This window comes from Stegostoma tigrinum, chromosome 10 (assembly GCF_030684315.1).
Source record: "Stegostoma tigrinum isolate sSteTig4 chromosome 10, sSteTig4.hap1, whole genome shotgun sequence".
In the NCBI taxonomy this organism is placed as follows: domain Eukaryota; kingdom Metazoa; phylum Chordata; class Chondrichthyes; order Orectolobiformes; family Stegostomatidae; genus Stegostoma; species Stegostoma tigrinum.
This window is the reverse complement of record NC_081363.1, coordinates 46,305,772-46,325,142: the sequence shown is the minus strand read 5'-3', so window position 1 is coordinate 46,325,142 and position 19,371 is coordinate 46,305,772. Positions and strand designations below refer to the sequence as shown.

The 19,371-nt window shown below is 40.4% G+C and overlaps 1 protein-coding gene across 9 annotated transcripts in view; it reads left to right on the top strand.

The window, feature by feature from the left end:
• fermt2 (FERM domain containing kindlin 2) overlaps window positions 1-19,371 on the top strand; it is a 146,526-nt gene that overhangs the window by 100,135 nt on the left and 27,020 nt on the right. For all 9 annotated transcript variants that reach the window (XM_059649158.1, XM_048537516.2, XM_048537515.2 and 6 more), the window contains 5 exons: window positions 9,213-9,347; window positions 9,768-9,817; window positions 12,912-13,036; window positions 14,060-14,166; window positions 14,930-15,151. In XM_059649158.1, the coding sequence (XP_059505141.1) occupies window positions 9,213-9,347; window positions 9,768-9,817; window positions 12,912-13,036; window positions 14,060-14,166; window positions 14,930-15,151 (639 nt within the window). The remainder of the gene's footprint in view (window positions 1-9,212; window positions 9,348-9,767; window positions 9,818-12,911; window positions 13,037-14,059; window positions 14,167-14,929; window positions 15,152-19,371) is intronic.

Here is a 19,371-nt window from a genome sequence, read left to right as displayed (position 1 = left end):
TTCGACAAGGTCACCCTTCAGCCTCCTACATTCAAATAAAAACAAACCAAGTTTGTCCAATTTCTTGTCGTAGCTAATACCCTCCCAATCAGATAAAATCTTGGTAAATCTTTTCTGTACTCCCCCACTAAAGCTTCCATATTTTTCTGTTAAAGAGGCAACTGGAATTGTACACAATATTGTATGCAAAACGTGGCCTAACTAAAGTTCTGTGTAGCTGCAAAATGACTTGCCAGTTACTCTTCACCATGACCACTGAAGGCAAGTACACCATGTATCTTTTGGACCACCTTATCCGCTTGTGTTGACACTTATGACTGTGGACCTGTATACCAGATCTCCCCATATGTTCATGCTTCTTAGGGTTCTGCCATTTACTGTACACTTTCCTCCTGCATTACACTTTCTAAAATCATCATTTTGCACTTGTCCAGAATAAATTCCATTTGCCTTTTCTCCGCTTGAGTCTCCAGCCTATCTAGATCCTTCTGTATCCTCCAGAAATCATCCTCAAAATCCACAGCTCCACCAATCTTTGTCATCCACAAACCTGCTAGTCAGACCACTCTATTTCCCACCAATATACTACAAACAACAGAGGTCTCAACATTGACCACTGCAGAACACCACTGGTCTCAGGTTTCCAGTCAGAAAAGCACCTTCTACCATTACTGTGTTCTATGACCAAGCCAGTTCTGTACCTATCTTCCCAGCTCACCACTGATTCCGTGTGACTCCTGTATCAGCCTGCCATGAGGGACCTTTTCAGAGGCACCGTGATGATGGTGGCTTGGTGATGGCTACTGGCACGGATGAGGGCACGTGGGGAAGATGATGGTGTCCATGAAGCATGCAGGGTCATAGTGGTGCAGACAGTTATGTGCATGCTGGAAGAAGTGAGCAGTGAGCTGCCTCCACCAGGTTACCACTCTGACTTTCATGACCGTCTTGTTTCTCGGTGAAGGAGAGCAAAATTGTGAACAGCTTGGTAATAAGGTGAGTCTAGCTAGTAGTGAGATATAAATGCATGGAATTAAGGTAGTCTCCACTCATTTAATAAGATTCACTACTTATGATTTAAAGGAAAGCTTGGAAGAGTTTATGCCTGTATGTTTCCAGTTTTACTTGCAGGTAGAGTCTGTGATTAAGAAAGCGAATGTAATGTTGTCGTTTATCTCAAGAGGGTTGGAATATAAAAGCGACGATGTGCTTCTGAGGCTTTATAAAGCTCTAGTTAGGTCCCATTCAGAATACTGTGTCCAGTTTTGGGCCCCACACCTCAGGAAGGACATACTAGCCCTGGAGAGTGTCCAGTGGAGATTCACACGGATGATCCCTGGAATGGTCAGTTTAACGTATGATGAGTGGCTAAGGATCCTGGGATTGTACTCATTAGAGTTTAGAAGGTTGAGGGGAGATCTAATAGAAACTTACAAGATAATGTATGGCTTAGAAGGGGTGGATGCTGGGAAGTTGTTTCCGTTAGGCGGGGAGACTAGGAACCGTGGGCACAGCCTTAAAATTAGAGGGGGTAAATTTAAAACTGAAATGAGACGACATTTCTTCAGCCAGAGAGCGGTGGGTTTGTGGAATTCATTGCCACGGAGTGCAGTGGAGGCCGGTACATTAGATGCCTTCAAGGCAGAGATCGACACATTCTTGATCTCACAAGGAATCAAGGGCTACAGGGAGAGTGCAGGGAAGTGGAGTTGAAATGCCCATCATCCATGATTTAAATGGCGGATTGGACTCGATGGGCCGAATGGCCTTACTTCCACTCCTATGTCTTATGGTCTAATACATTTTTCCTAAGCAGTTTTGGCATCTAAATGTCTGAAGCTCAAGGATCTCAATATAATATTCACATTCATCACTTTCTGGTAAGTAAATTAATAACTCAAGTTTAAAGCAAAAGTGTAAGGAAAGCAGTCTTTTTCCATAAAGTAACATGCATTGAATTTTTCAACGTAAAATTTGGGCTGTATTTCGTCAAATCAAATGTGATTGTGTTTTTACACCTTTTTGTGAATTATACTTCCGTGGTCATGACACATATGTGATAAAGTGATCAATCAACATCTCTTTGCATCCTTTCCTGGTAACGTAGGCCTTAAAATTCCATGTCATCCTGTTTTTGGGCAGCAAGTATTTCTGCTGGTTATTGTCAGCATTGACAGATTATCAAATACATTCATTTGTTCCTTACCCATTTCTTCATAATTCAGTGACAGGCAGTAGCTTCTGCAGTTCCAAATGTTCAAGTATTACATTCTCCTATTAACATATAAAGTACAATCTTTCTGCTGTTGCTGGTAATATTGTGACCAAGAGAATTTTTTTAACCTGAATTTTGCCATATCTTTGAGCAGCAATTACAGCAAATAAGGATTATTGGCATTAGGTGTTGTAGAAACTCCGCAGGTTTTGCAGCATCTGTCTTCCAAAGAAGAGGCCTATTGGACTGCAGTTATCAGCTTTATTTCTCTACAGATGTTGCTGGATCTGTTGAGTTAAGCCAATATTTTGTTTTTATTTCAGACCTCCAGCATAGATGGCAAAGTTCAAAATTAGAGGGCATATTTTTATGTGAGAGGAGAAAGATTTAAAAGGGACCTGAGGGGCAACTTGGATGTACAGCCAGAGGAAATGGTAGATACAAGTACTGTTACAGCATTTAAAAGACATTTGGATAGGTACCTGAATAGGAAAGATTTTGAGGGATATGGGCAAAACACAGGCAAGTGGGACTAGTTTAGCTTGGGAATGTGATTAGTGTGAGGTGGTTGGACCAAAGGATCTGTTTCTGTAGTGTATGACTCTAGGACTGTATCTCCCTTGTCTTTAATCCCTCCGTCAATATATTTGCTTTTATTTGGGGAATTATTGACTTATTTTTTTCAATGGGCTCATGGTTGAGCGAGGTGTTCGGATTTGTTTCTTTGAAGGGAGACTGCTGGGACATATTGTGTCTCATAACTGCATATGCATGCTCGTCCAGAGCTGCTGAAATCGGAGATCATCTCTCCTAGAGTTACATCTTTGATGCAAAGTTCGATGTAGCATTTAAGTAAGATGCGTGGCATCAAAAATTGCTCCTCCATCTCAGAAAATACAGGCTGCACAGATTAGAACAGAACCATATTAAGATGGCACGTATCACAGCAGAAGTCTGTACTGCACGAGGACCTTCAGCCGTGGTCAGACACCTGCATTGTTCTTTGCATTGCAATGAAGGTGATGACACATCGACGTCTGTAGCATGAGATAAACTTGGGCACCACAGTCATCTGTTATGGTCAGGTGGACTACAGATCCAAACTTATCAGATGGTTGTTATTGTTGTACATGCCCTGAAGAGCCTTGAATTTTAAATTTGATGTTTTTGGATGGCTTGTTTACTGCTGATGCTTCATCCTGAGCTAGTGCTTTTTGGCAGATTTTATCAGTGGTAATTTGTCATTTCCTTGAACTTTCTCCCCCTTTTTGTTCATTCATGAGATGAGGGCATGGCTGGCTGGGCCAGCATTTGTTGGACAGAGGGCATTTAAGAGTCAACCACATGGAGTCACTTGTGGGTCAGACCAGGTAAGGATGGCAGTGACTTCACTAAAAGATGTGAACCAGGTGGGTTTTTCCAATAATTGGCAATGGATTTGTGATCTTCATTTAGACTATTAATTTCAGATTTCTGTTGAATTTAAATTCCACCCATCTGCCATGACTCCATTCGAATCTGGATCCCAGAACATTACCTGGGTCTCAGGATTAACAGTTCAATGATAATACCACTAGGCCACTGCCTCCCGTCTTGGGGCATCTGACCTAACCAATCCCAGAATAAGGGGTATGGGAGTTAGAATGCACATGAGCCACGGTCTCACAGAATGGCAAAACATGTTTAAGCTATGAAATGACAGATGTCTGTTCCGGTGTTTCTATATTGTCACATAATTGATTGTTGCCTTCGACGAGGAAACCTGTTTTCTGATAATGCTTATGGAGATGCTAATGACTGTTGAATGAGTCTGTTTCTTTGTCATTAAGGCATTGGGTATCAGGAGAAATTGTTTCGGTGTTGTGCTGCTTCTTCCTCTTTGGCATGTGCAAATTGTCCTTCAGCAATAGTTAGTGAAATAAGTGAAAACTAGCAATAAACCAACGTCGTCTAAAAGACGGTTGAGGAATAGATCTGATTTCACCTTGCTGAAGGAGGCCCACCAACGACAATATCTAGAACACCCTGGTAAAATGGTGTGGCGGAGTTAAGGATAGATAAATCATGCGGGCATGTTGGGGCTTCAGAAGGGTTGAGCAGAGGGGTTTGTTGTGAAGGACAGAAGTGTGACATTGTGCAAAACCCTTCTTTCTCCCTGGTGGATCTGCTGGAGCATAGAATGAGAGAACCCCAATCCTTGAACAGGTCACAGGCCCACTTACCTTTCAATGGCCCCTTGAGGGCCTCAATTTGCCTTCAAGCAGGAAGGCCATCCTTGATCTTCCCACCTGCACTAAATTGCAGGAAGTTTGGAAGGTGTTGCAATCTTCACCGCACATCCTCCTATCCAGTATTACGCTGTGAGTGTATTGAATTCTACTTGATGTTTAAATCATTTTTGATATATTCTGTTGTAGCCTCAAATGAATTGGGGTGGGTCAAATTTGTCATCCTCTCAACTGTTCATTGGCCATGAGATAATGGGGACTGCAGATGCTGGAGATTCCAAGATGATAAAATGTGAGGCTGGATGAACACAGCAGGCCAAGCAGCATCTCAGGAGCACAAAAGCTGACGTTTCGGGCCTAGACCCTTCATCAGAGAGGGGGATGGGGGGAGGGAACTGGAATAAATAGGGAGAGAGGGGGAGGCGGACCGAAGATGGAGAGTAAAGAAGATAGGTGGAGAGAGTGTAGGTGGGGAGGTAGGGAGGGGATAGGTCAGTCCAGGGAAGACGGACAGGTCAAGGAGGTGGGATGAGGTTAGTAGGTAGCGGGGGGTGCGGCTTGGGCACCTCCCAGTCGCAAACCATTTCCACTCCCCCTCCCATTCTCTTGATGACATGTCCATCATGGGCCTCCTGCACTGCCACAATGATGCCACCCGAAGGTTGCAGGAACAGCAACTCATATTCCGCCTGGGAACCCTGCAGCCATATGGTATCAATGTGGACTTCACCAGTTTCAAAATCTCCCCTTCCCCTACTGCATCCCTCAACCAGCCCAGTTCGTCCCCTCCCCCCACTGCACCACACAACCAGCCCAGCTCTTCCCCCCCCCCCCACCCACTGCATCCCAAAACCAGTCCAACCGGTCTCTGCCTCCCTAACCGGTTCTTCCTCTCACCCATCCCTTCCTCCCACCCCAAGCCGCACCCCCCGCTACCTACTAACCTCATCCCACCTCCTTGACCTGTCCGTCTTCCCTGGACTGACCTATCCCCTCCCTACCTCCCCACCTACACTCTCTCCACCTATCTTCTTTACTCTCCATCTTCGGTCCGCCTCCCCCTCTCTCCCTATTTATTCCAGTTCCCTCCCCCCATCCCCCTCTCTGATGAAGGGCCTAGGCCCGAAACGTCAGCTTTTGTGCTCCTGAGATGCTGCTTAGCCTGCTGTGTTCATCCAGCCTCACATTTTATTATCTTATTATCTTGTTCATTGGCCATGCAGTTATTTGTTTATTTGAAAACCTCTGATCATCTAAAGTTCTCCTAAAATACATGCTTTGAAATAGAGTTGTCCACTATCTGAAGTATGGAACTACACTCCTTGAAGCCTTTTAAATAAGCTTTATTTCAGTTTTCAAAAAGAAATGCAAAACACTGTTTATTGTTGTTGTAATGACTTAATAATGCACTGGAGTTATGGTGCAAGGCTGCCACCATTCTCTTCTGGATACAGAAGATGCCAGAAGCCGTGGTAGGTCATTCAAAATGATAATATGAAAAGACATGACCGTTCTTCAGGTGCACAGCTTTCATCCAAACCTGGAATTAAAAGAAGATTTTAATAATACTGGGGAGCAAAAATGTCAGTCATTTTCAGTCACTTTGGAACAGGTTCAGACTACTAATAAAGACTACTAATAAAAATCATTCATGTTTCTTTGTGACCTTCAGTAAGGTGAGTATAAAGCAATTCTACTGTCATTTTTCATGTTGCTAAAAGGTGGAAACTGCCTCAATTGAGAGGTGTGAATCATGATTGCAAAGTTTGTACATTACTGGACAATGCTTGCAGAACTAAAATAAATGAATTCAATCTTTCATTATCATTTAAACATATGCACCTAGTTTATGTTGTAATGTATGCAGTTATATTGTTTTCCCAACTCTTAACAAACCTCACTTCCGCTGACCCATCTTCTTGCCTTCCACTTTCAAAGGATTGACAAACCTGAATGCCTGGAACAATTAGCTTAACATTTTTTTTGACAACAAGGTATACTTTTCCTAAGATTTGTAAAGTGAACAGTGTAGGTCTGTATATATCACACTGGACTATAGTCCTGGAATTGTTTAACATAAATGCATTTTTAAAATGTAACTCCTACATGTGTGCTCATAGATATTTGCTCTGGTTGGAAATTGGATATAGTTTTGTGTACTGACAGACAAGGTAGCCAAGTAACTTGTTTTTGGTTTTGAAAGAGCTGATGATTACGTTGAAGCCTTCATTTTGTCATTTTTTTTAAAAAAAGTTTTAGTAGTAAAGCAGTATGGAAAGGTCTGCTTTTGGATGGCCTTACATTGCTGCTATCATTATATCCTGTAATTTTTTTGTGCTACTGCTGAATGTCCCATTTGTGTCACGAACACCACTGGGAATGAATATTTTCCCAGCATTGTTTTTAAGACCTCTGACGTCTATTTCAAAAACATTTTTCTTAAAACCTAACTCCTCTTGCAGCTCAAAGTCAAAGGTTTTTTTTCAAGGAAATGCAGCGCAGTAATAACTCTGGGGGGAAAAAAAATGACACCGTCAAAAATGTAATGATAGGCAACTGTTAATACGAGAGAATAAGTCAGAGGAGGAAGAGACGGTTTGCTGGAGAGTCGTACTGGACTCAGTGTAATGAAAATGATGCAAAAGAATGTGAGAAAGGCATCTGGTATGATCAAATCAACAAGTTGGGTTCAAGACAAATAAATTCCTCATCAGCTGACAGTTACAGTGACCGTTTGTCGTCAGATTTGGTCACATACGTGCAGGAGAGTTGGCTGTCGTCCCTTAGATACAAAAGCAGGATGACAATGGGAAGGATTACAGACTGTGAAGAGGCCTTGACTGAAATGAGAAACTTCAAGCCATACTGCAGGAGGTGTAAGTTGAACTTGAATTAAAAGCAAAACTGAAGAAAAGTACACAGAAACAAAACCAGGTTTCTGATCTCTTCGATCCTGGAGATGGAGGAAATGGGAAAACATGCATTTGAAAGGAAAGTTTGAGAAATGGAGGAAGAGCTGAAGGCTTTTAATATTTCAACTGGCGTCACTCCATGTTTATATCCTTACACAGTTCAACAATTTAAAGGCAACCACTGAGTTAGAAGTCTCCAAATGGAACTTTTTCAAACTTGAGTAATGTCATTTAACAATGTGTGGAGCTGGGTGAACACAGCAGGCCAAGCAGCATCTTTGGAGCAGGAAAGCTGACGTTTCAGCTTTCCTGCTCCTCTGATGCTGCTTGGCCTGCTGTGTTCATCCAGCTCCACACATTATTATCTTGGATTCTCCAGCATCTGCAGTTCCTATTATCTCTAATGTCAGTTGAGTTGTGTTGTATTTTTATTTTTGGAAAAGCCATCTGGCTTTCTATATTTATCAAAACATCTGACCATGATTTGTATGCATTTAGCAAGTCTTCCTACTTATAATATTTGTTTATACGCTTTAACAGATCATCCAAACCATTCTATGTATCCAGTTTTTGAGCCTCTAGCTCAGAATATTTTATACCTAAGCCTGTTTCTTCAGAAATAACAGTGCAGATATCTTGTGTTTCTTTTTTCCTTCGATTAAAGATCTCTTTTGTCCATATGTCTGCAACATGCTTCCATTGATTGCAAGACCTAACCCCTCAGAACATTGGTGGGAATCATATTAAGACGTGTCATCATTGGTTTCGACTGTTCTTTCCAAAAGTAACTCAGAATGCATACACCCGTCTGAAACAAACACGTAGTGTCCAGTATTCACCTCTACGCAACCTGCCTGTTATCAACTCCAACTCTGATCCAAGCTCCTTGGGGAAACCCAAATTATCCTCGCTTATGGATAGTTTATTAATCATTCAGTATTACATATTTCCTGACAAACCAGCTCAGATATTATTACACACCTCTGCAGCAGGTGAGACTTGAATCTGGTCTCTGCTACCTCAGAGGTAGGGACACTACTTCTATACCTCAAGAGCCCAGACTGTTTCCCTTTTATAACTGCCCAGCCAATTTATCATTGACCCCAATCATCTGCTTATTTCTTGCTATGTTGACACTTAAGCAGTGTAGTCCAGATCTTGCATGCGTATATGCGTACAGAAACACAAGTTAGGAGGAGAAATAGGTAATTTGGTGCCACAACCTGTTCTATCATTTAATATGATCCTGGCTGACCTGATTATAACTTCAACTCTGCATTCATTAACAAAACTAATGAATTATTTGAGTGAATTCTCAAGTAAAGTCATGTTGGACTTGAAACATTATCTCTCTTTCACTCTCCACAATGCCTGATCTGCTAAATTTCTCCTGATAAATTAATAACAAGTACACTTGTCATCAAAATATCTGACCATGACTTGTATGTGTTTAGCAAGTCCTACTTCTAAAGATTGTTTATACATTTTAATAGATTATCCAAACCATTCTACGTATCTAATTTTTGAGCCTTTGTTGTTAAGTATATTTTGAAGTCTAATCACAGTTTTACGGTAGATAGAAATACAAAATATGCCAAGAGTGCTACATCCGAGTCAAAGCCCTCATCTAGTTGAGGATGATTATTTTTGTTAAGCATTCTCCATCAGATGTTTCAAATGCTACAAAAATATAAAATCCTGCCTCTTCATGAAATAAATGACCAAAATGTCCTTTCTGTAAATATTTTGGCCAAAAGCCTATATTCTGCTTAATGAAATAGGATGCAAGTTTTTTTTTTAAAGTAATAAGTTGCTTGGCTTCAGCATTCACACCAAGATGTGTTTTTATTTTCCCAGTACCATATCAACAAATTATCCATTATGTCTTCTGAGAACCATCTGAACAACAGTGAAAAAGAAGTGGATGAAGTAGATGCAGCCCTATCAGATTTGGAAATTACTTTGGAAGGTGGCAAAACATCAACCATTCTGGTATGTGAAATCATATGTAATTTTTAGCTTGTGATTCAGTGAACAAATCTGTAACTGAAACATCATGACTGGATTGCTGCCTGGTACCTAGAAATATCCAGCAGACTCTCAGCCAGTGGAGTCAGTTGTGCTCATTGTCAGAATAAACTTTAAAGGATATTATGAATTTACTCAAATGCAGTACTCCTATTAGAGTTCCTGATGTGTCTTGCAACAGAATTGTTACTTTATCTATCTTCAAATCCTTCCTTGTTAATACTTGGTCCTTTGTTTTTTTAAACCCAGAAATATTTGTTATACTCTGTTAATAACCAATGCAAATAGAATAGTGAATTGCATTGTTTTGTTTTTTAATTTCTAAACAGTGGATATTATTGTACTATCAAATTACACTATTAACTGAATTTATTCCTGTTCTAGGGTGATATCACTTCTATTCCTGAATTGGCTGACCATATAAAAGTGTTCAAGTAAGATTTTGTTTGTTCACATTTTCCAAGCTAACTGCTCCCTTTATTCACTATTCTGGTAACTTTTTTTTTGTCTCACATTCTGAGGAGCAGTGTTTCTACAATTAAATCCTAACTGCTCATTTTGACCAATGTAACCCTTTTGAGAGCCTTTCTTATAAAACTAAATACAATTTTTTTTTCTCTTTCCGGAGCTGGCAAACAGCTTGCAGAGCATTAGCTAGTAAAATATGTATTATTTTTGATTTTGCTAGAACTGAGTGAAATGTGTATTGCATCAGTTAACTTTTTTTGTTGTTTAAAAAAATTAATCCTTTTGTTTCAGAAGATTCTGTGCTGGTGCTGCAGGGGTTTTTATTCTGAAGTTGAAATTTGTTCTGTTCAGAATTTTAAACTATGAATAAATCTGTTCTGATATTTTTGTATCTCGTCTGATTCAAGCCCCAAAAAATCGCTGTTCACAAATATCTTAAGTAGAAAGAGCCTTATAACAACTTTGTTGAAATCACTGAAGAAGAATCTTTTTTAGAAGCATTGAAGTTAGTAAACCTCTTTAAGAAAGGCATTGTGGATGATGCTGGATGAGTAATGAATTCAAAGCCATCATTGTTTTGGCAGTAATCACCCTTGTTTCATTTGGCCCTTCAGTCAACACTGTCGTTTCATAGCTGTTAAGCCTGCAGCCTATCACTTTGATATCGTGTAAGAACACTCAGATCTATTGTGGCATATAATCTTTTCAAAAACACAGTAGCATGTTCCATTATCATCTTTACCGCCCTGTGGCACTGATTTTTCTATCTGAATTTTTCGGCATGATTAGATTGCAGTGAGTTGTCATCGGCCGTGTTTGTTCCCTGCAGCCATCCCTTGCATTACTGGAATGTTGAAATAATAGGAATGTGTGCATGTTGCAGATTGAAAGCGTCTTGACAGCTGCTTTTGAAACTAGCACTGATTTGACCTTTTTGCAGTGATCGCACATAGGCTAGACATTAATTGAATGATGGGTTTTTGCTGTTGATGAAAGCAGCTGGTGCTTTCATGGATAAATTAGTACAGTCTGTATAAGTGTTGGTATCTACGGGAAAGGTGGTCGGCTTATTGACCGTGGAAATTAGCGCATTGGTGGCTAGCTGCATGTAGCTGTGCATTGCATGCTGGGAGATGTATAATGGGCAGCCACATACATTACGTCTGGTTAGTAACTTCAACAGGAAGTGGAACAGCATAGTTACCTGATCTAGCAATCATCAGGTCTTGTTGCAGAATGCTGCAGAGTTCAGTGGTATTCTGCTGAATGAAGCATAACCTTGCTAATATCCAGAACGCTGACTCTGAATGTACAGGTTCTTTTTCGTCTGTATAAGGTTATCTCTAGTAAAGTCGTCATCACATGTCATCTCTCAGATTCACACATTGTATATTCGCTTTGTTCCAATCTCTGAACTAAAGCTCATCTAAAACTATTGGCATTATCCAAATTTGCCTGTGTTCACTGGCTGGTTACTGATCTACACTGGATCCTTGTTGAGCAGCATCTCAATTTTAGAATTCCCTACTGTAACTTCTCTATTTGTACAACCATCAGAGATCTCTGAATTTCTCCTTCCCATTCCCACTTTTAATCACTTTAATTATGCCTACAGCTATTGAAGTGCCTACCTCTGAAATTTCCTACCTCTTTCTACTTTTGAGGTGCTCATTTAAAGCAGTCTGTTTGAACAAGTGTTAACCATCTGAACTGCTATTGTTTTATGTGGCTGGAGTAACATCATAATATTGTCATGTTACAGTTTAATACATAGAAAATAGTATGTAGATGCTACTGGTGGTACTCTGCTTTACCGAACCATTTTACTGAAGTAACAGCACAACAGTGACATTATGTAAGCTTACTCAGGATAAGTATGGCAAAAAAAAGGATACAAGCAGTCTCCAATCTGAAAAATACTTTCGGGCCATGAAGCATAACTTCACATACCCTTCCGTAAGTGGAATGTGCTTCTAGTGTTGTTTGCAGTCAAATATCACACTCCACAACTCCCAAGGTTTTATCCACTCTAATGGCTGTTGACTAGAACTTCTGAAGCGCAAAGGTGAAATAGCAGCGTGGTCGTAATTGTGTCGCAGAATTCTAATTCACAACCATTCCTGAGACACTGATTGAACTCCAGGTGAATACCTGAACCAAATAAATTATCTCTGGAGTGAAAATCTACAACCAGTGGGAATGGCCAGTTGATTGTCAAAACCTTCACCCTGGCATGTATTGTTCACATAAAAACTGAAAGAAGTGCAGATGCTGTGAATCAGAATAAAAAGCAAAAATTGCAGGTTTGGGATCATCTGTGTATGGAAATCAGAGAAACAGTTCTGAGGAAGGGTCACTCAACCCAAGACTTTAACTCTGACTTCTCTCGCAGATACTGCCAGACCCATTGAGCTGTACCAGCAATTTCTGTTTTTGTGCCTTCTACACATATTGAGTTAAAATCTATTGCTTCTGTTTCTCATACTGCGTCCTAGACAGTTAAATTTGTTGCAAATCTTAATTTTCAGTATGATGAGTTTCCAAAAGCAAGCTGGTTTTTGTTTTTGAAGAGATTATAGTACAGTCTTAACCTCAGTACCCAGGGGGGGCAATTTCTCTGTGCTGAGTAGCGAGTTCAGTGTTTCCATTTGAAATCTAAACCTTGTCTGGATTATTCACAATCCTGATGTCCTTTGCAGATGTCTGTGAAGTACAAGAGAATACTGCAGTTTTAGCATTTATTTTTCTTCATGGGAAAGTTTTTCATTTGTTTTAAAATGAAAATCTTTTCCATAAAGAGAAACAAATCACTTTAAATAATCCATTTAATCAGAGCAAAAAGGTTGTGGTAACAGTATGTTCCTTCCCTAGCAAAGAAGATTAAGAATTTATGTTGATGTTACATCACATTATTTGCAGAAATACTGACCACTAACTGAAGGCAATAAATATGGGTTAGTACGTTGTCAGCTGGAAGTTACAAGATCATCCTGAGAATTTTTAAACTTGTGTTGACCCACAAGCGGAATGTTATGAACAATTCTTTCTTGCTTTCTGTAGACCAAAAAAATTAACACTCAAGGGTTACAAGCCGTACTGGTGCACATTTAAAGACACATCCATTTCGTGCTACAAAAGCAAAGATGAATCCCATGGACCTCCAGCCCATCAGATGAACTTGCGAGGTAAGAACTACTTTATATAGTGCCAAAATGCAATGATATTTGGTATCTGCTGGTGAAAGTACAAAAGCGTACTTTCTCAAATAACTAGCTATTTGTTGCAAAATTCACTCAACTGCTTTTGACGGTTCCCTCCTGGACTTCAGTTTTAGGCATCACTCCCAATATTTGCTTCATAACTATGTTTCTCCTATCCTTGTAACTGTAAGAAATGTCTTGGCGTCTGAGCCATTTTATAGAATCCCTACAGTGTGAAAACAGGCCAGTCAGCCTAACGAGTCCATACCAACCCTCTGAAGGGCAGTACTCCCAGACCCATCCCCCTACCCTAATCCTGCATTTCCTGTGGCTAACACACTAAAATACACGTCCTTGAGCACTATGGGTAATTTAGCATGTCCAATCCACATCTTTTGGACTGTGGGAGGAAACCAGAGCACTCAGAAGAAACCCACACAGACATGGGGAAAGTGTGCAAGCTCCCCACAGATGGTCGCCCAAGGGTGGAATCAAACCCAGGTCCCTTGTGCTGTGAGGCAGCAGGGCTAACCACTGAGCCACTGTGCTACGCATTTTTGATAGCACGCTATATAGTTGTTATATTCCTAATTCTGCTGTTTATTTACTGTGTCACAGTGCACCCATACAAGCAGCTATTCTGTTTACCAACTGTGTAGCTCACTAGGAGCAGAACTAGCATCATTTAACTTATTGGGGAAGAGCATGGAAAAGAAGAGCATGAATACTTGGGATCATTTTATTTACTGTCCCAAATTAAGAATAAATGGTATTTAAATAATCTGCAGGAATTTTTCTGAATGGCAAGACCTAATTACTTTCTGCATTTGATTCTAAACTGGGTGCCAAGCATTTCAATACATTCATTTGGATTTTGTTCTAAACTGATGGATGAATCAGTTGCCAACTTCCCATATTGAATCTACAAGTCATATGTTTCTAAAGTAAATCATCCTTATACTCTTGACCATGAAACTAAGTGATCATTGGTATAACTTCATGCAACAGGTTGTGAGGTGACTCCTGATGTCAACATATCTGGCCAAAAATTCAATATCAAGTTGCTCATACCAGTGGCAGAGGGGATGAATGAAATTTGGCTCCGTTGTGATAATGTAAGTATCAGACCTGCGTTTATCACCTTTTCAGAATCCAAATGGAGCTTAATTCTAAGAAAAAAAAATTACATTTATTTCATGTGAACATTTATCTGGAAAGAAAATGCATGTTTACTGTGATCCTTTTAAAATCTGATTTAGGCTCTGAAAATAATTTCTAGTTTCATGTTAACCCTTATTTCTGTTTCATTTCCTGTTTAGATTTCAAATTAGTGATTCTGGTTGTTTTGGTTAGTCAGAAGTTGATTATGTTATGGAAGATAAATATGCACTTACCAATTGTGTTGATTTGGTAACAGCTGCTGTGAATATTGATATAATAATTTTTTAAAACGTGAACTTTAAGATGGTATGTTGCAAAAAAAGTCACCATGAGAAACATTTCAAAGCACATCTCTTATTTGTGAGGACATGTACGTGATACCGAAATTGTATTCCACTGATTCTGTTGCCAGTGGAGACTTTTATAGCTTTCCTATTTATTGTGGAAAAAATGAATATAACATTGCTGTAAATATCTCGTACTTTTATTTCCCGTTATTAACTGTCAAGCTGACTGACAGGCTCCCTCCATGAGCTGTGATATAAAGTCTGAACACAACGCAACATTTATAATGTCCAATGATCATGGTAAATGATTTAAATTAGAATTCCTTTTCGGTAAATATTGTAATCCAAGAAAAAGTGAATGGCCAAAACTACTTTTATAATGGGTAACATATGTTCCTTTTGAAGTTAACCGTTTAATTACTTTCATTAGGAAAAGCAGTATGCACAGTGGATGGCAGCCTGCAGATTAGCATCAAAGGGCAAGACGATGGCTGACAGCTCTTATAATCTTGAAGTGCAGAATATCTTGTCGTTTTTGAAGATGCAGCATTTAAACCCTGATCCTCAGGTTATTCCAGACCAGAATTCAACAGACATCAATCCAGAATGTCTTGTGTCTCCTCGCTACTTGAAAAAGTATAAAAACAAGCAGGTATTTTACTGAGATCATTTTCTGCTGACTTACAAGTAGCATGTAACTGATTTTATTTTTTCATCCCACAGTATGTCATAATTGCCTTTGGTAAAGTTATGAATGAGCATCTTAGATATATACTGGTTGAAAATCCAAAAAACCTATAAGCCTGTTCAGCCCTAAAACATACAAACATGTTCAGCATGCATTGCATCAACCTTGTTTCAAAACAATGTACAAAGTTGGAAAACTTGATTTATCATTAAATTTTCAGGATCATTTCACAGTCCTTTGATTAGAGATGGCATTATGTTGTAACTATCAGCTTTGGTGTAACAGTTTCAACTTGTATAGCTGTGGATAAGTTATGACATGATCCAAACAGTACACTGTCTTTCACTAATTATTTCTTATCCACTTATGGATATGAATGGTCCCCTAATACCCAGAGCTTTACTTCATATGCAGTTGTAAACGTGATCTTGTTTGATATTTCACTTATTTTATAGTGCATAGGAGCCTTGAACAGAAACTTTAATTTCCCTGCTGAGTTATTATCTCCTTTTCACCCTAAAAGTTTTGAGATTATTTGCAAGAGGTATTTTTACAAACTCTCCAGAGTTCAACTAAATTGTACTGTATTTGTTGGAATGGAATCCTCAAACTGTGTTGTGGTTCAAGATAGATAATTAAATTGAATCTAATCTAATCTAATAATTCTTGTATTCCTGAATGTGTAGATTATGAGCATTTTTGCAGTTTGCACATTCTTGAAATTTTGTTTCCAGGTAGTTTCTTAACTGAAACACCTGTATGAAGCGTGCAGAAATTAGATTAATTTTAAGAAATCTTATGTAAAAAAAAAAATGCATACCTTACAGTTTTATAAGGGCATTTAAGACCTTAGGACATCTGTAAGCACTTTACAACCAATTAAATACTTTTACAAATTAGAGTCACAGTTGCCTTTCCTACGGGAATAGGGAGGGGGGAAAAAGAGGAGGGGGTGTAGCCCTACTAATCAGAGAGGGTAACACAGCTACAGAAGCTTCCATTGTCGATTAAGATCTGCCTACCGAGTCAGTGTGGGTGGAAATTAGGAACAGCAAGGGAGTAGTCATCTCATTAGGGGTGTACTACAGGCCCCCCAGTAGCAGCAGGGAGATTGAAGAAAGCATAGGCCGGCAGATTTTGGAAAAGTGTGGACGTAGTAAGGTTGTTGTAATGGGTGACTTTAACTTTTCCAATATTGATTGGAACCTCCTTCGAGCAGAAGATTTGAATGGAGCTGTTTTTGTAAGGTGTGTTCAGGAGGGTTTCCTAACTCAGTACGTTGTCAGGCCGACGAGGGGAGAGGCCATTCTAGACTTGGTGCTCGGAAACGAGCCGGGGCAGGTATCAGATCTTGTGGTGGGAGAGCGTTTTGGTGATAGTGACCATAACTTCCTCACATTCTACATAGCTATGGAGAAGGGGAGGATATTTAATTGGGGAAGAAGAAACTATGATGCGATTAGACATGAGTTAGGAAACATGGACTGAGAGCAGTTGTTCCATGAGGAACAGTTGTTGCGAGTGATGAATAAATATGTCCCTCTGAGACAGGCAAGAAAGGGGTAAGATAAAGGAACCTTGGATAACTAGAGCGGTGGAGCTTCTCATCAAAAAGAAGGTGGTAGCTTACATAAGGTGGAGGAAGCTAGGGCTCAGCTCTAGAGGATTACAGGCAGGCGAGGAAAGAGCTCAAAAATGGTCTGGGGAGAGCCAGGAGGGGGCACAAGAAAGGCTTGGCAGAACGGATTAGGGAGAACACAAAGGCATTTTACACTTATGTGAGGAATAAGAGAATGGTTGGTTAAAGAAAGAGTAGGGCCGATCAGGGATAGCATAGGGAACTTGTGTGTGGAGTCTGAGGAGGTAGGGGAAGCCCTAAATGAGTTTTTTTGCTTCTGTCTTTATGAAAGAAATGAACTTTGTAGTGAATGAAACCTTTGAAGAGCAGGTGTGCATGCTGGAATGGATAGAGATAGAGGAAGCTGATGTGCTGAAAATTTTGTCAAACATTAAGATTGACAAGTCGCCAGGCCGGGACCAGATTTGTCCTCTGCTGCTTTGGGAAACGAGAAATGCAATTGCTTTGCCACTTGCAAAGATCTTTGCATCCTCGCTCTCCACTGGAGTCGTACCTGAGGACTGGAGAGAGGCAAATGTAATTCCTCCCTTCAAGAAAGGAAATAGGGAAATCCCCGGCAATTACAGACCAATAAGTCTCACGTCTGTCATCTGCAAGGTGTTAGAAAGGATTCTGAGGGATAGGATTTATGACCATCTGGAAGAGCATGGCTTGATTAAATGCAGTCAACACGGCTTTGTGAGGGGCAGGTCATGCCTCACAAACCTTATCGAGTTTTTTGAGGATGTGACTAGAAAAGTTGATGAGGGTCGAGCTGTGGATGTGGTGTATATGGACTTCAGCAAGGCATTTGATAAGGTTCCCCATGTTAGGCTCATTGAGAAGGTCAGGAGGAATGGGATACAGGGGAACTTAGCTGTCTGGATACAGAATTGGCTGGCCAACAGAAGACAGCGAGTGCTAGTAGAAGGAAAATATTCTGCCTGGAAGTCAGTGGTGAGTGGTGTTCCACAGGGCTCTGTCCTTGGGCCTCTACTGTTTGTAATTTTTATTAATGACTTGGATGAGGGGATTGAAGGATGGGTCAGCAAGTTTGCAGACGACACGAAGGTTGGAGGTGTCGTTGACAGTATAGAGGGCTGTTGTAGGCTGCAGCGGGACACTGACAGGATGCAGAGATGGGCTGAGAGGTGGCAGGTGGATACGAGGTGATGCATTTTGGAAGGTTGAATTTGAAAGCTGAGTACAGGATTAAGTTAGGATTCTTGGCAGTGTGGAGGAACAGAGGGATCTTGGTGTGCAGATACATAGATCCCTTAAAATGGCCACCCAAGTGGACAGGGTTGTTAAGAAAGCATATGGTGTTTTGGTTTTCATTAGCAGGGGGATTGAGTTTAAGAGTCGTGAGATCTTGTTGCAGCTCTGTAAAACTTTGGTTAGACCGCACTTGGAATATTGCATCCAGTTCTGGTCGCCCTATTATAGGAAAGATGTGGATGCTTTGGAGAGGGTTCAAAGAAGGTATACCAGGATGGTGCCTGGACTGGAGGGCTTATCTTATGAAGAGAGGTTGACTGAGCTCGGTCTCTTTTCATTGGAGAAAAGGAGGAGGAGAGGAGACCTAATTGAGGTATACAAGATAGAGAGGCATAGATAGAGTTGATAGCCAGAGACTATTTCCCAGGGCAGAAAAGGCTAACACGAGGGGTCATAGTTTTAAGCTGGTTGGATGAAAGTATAGAGGGGATGTCAGAGGCGGGTTCTTTACGCAGAGAGTTGTGAGAGCATGGAATGCGTTGCCAGCAGCAGTTGTGGAAGCAAGGTCATTGGGGTCATTTAAGAGACTGCTGGACATGCATATGGTCACAGAAATTTGAAGGTGCATACATGAGGATCAATGGTCGGCACGACATTGTGGGCTGAAGGGCCTGTTCTGTGCTGTACTGTTGTATGTTCTATAACAGTCAACTTAAACTGCAATGACCAGATGGTTGAAGGATAAATATTGAATATTGCTGGAAAAAAGGCAGTTTTCATCATGATTGCATCAGGACAGATACAAAAATACCAAATTTCAAAGTGAGCAGCACTTCATTATGCATGAGAGAAAGGGTGCTGTTTGGCAAGTGGACTCTGGGTGAGGTGTTACCATGGAGAATATACCAGGAAACATTTATCCCACAAGTTTTCCATTTAAATTTTTTTTAAAAAGGCATATTGACACAGTCCTCCACCGCCGCCACCTCCTCTGCCTCCTCCATCATCCCCTGCCATGGTTGTATTCGATTGAACATGCTGAACAATCCCATGTGTACTACAGATTACATTAACAACCAATTTAGCTATTACTTGGGCTGGCAATGTGGCTCAGTGCTTCCTACACGTATTACATGTACTCATTCAGAGTTCTGTCCTTTGGAAGCCACCGACTGTGTCAAGCCATGCTTGGGGGCTACTGTTCGTTGGTGCATTCACCCTCCCCATTGGTACCAACTTTGCAATGCAGTGTCAACTTCTCAAACAGTCAACCTCCATTTATCGAATGCCGTAAATAGTTGTTCTTTTTGAACTTGGTAATCTTGCATCTGTCCTGACAAGTGCAGGA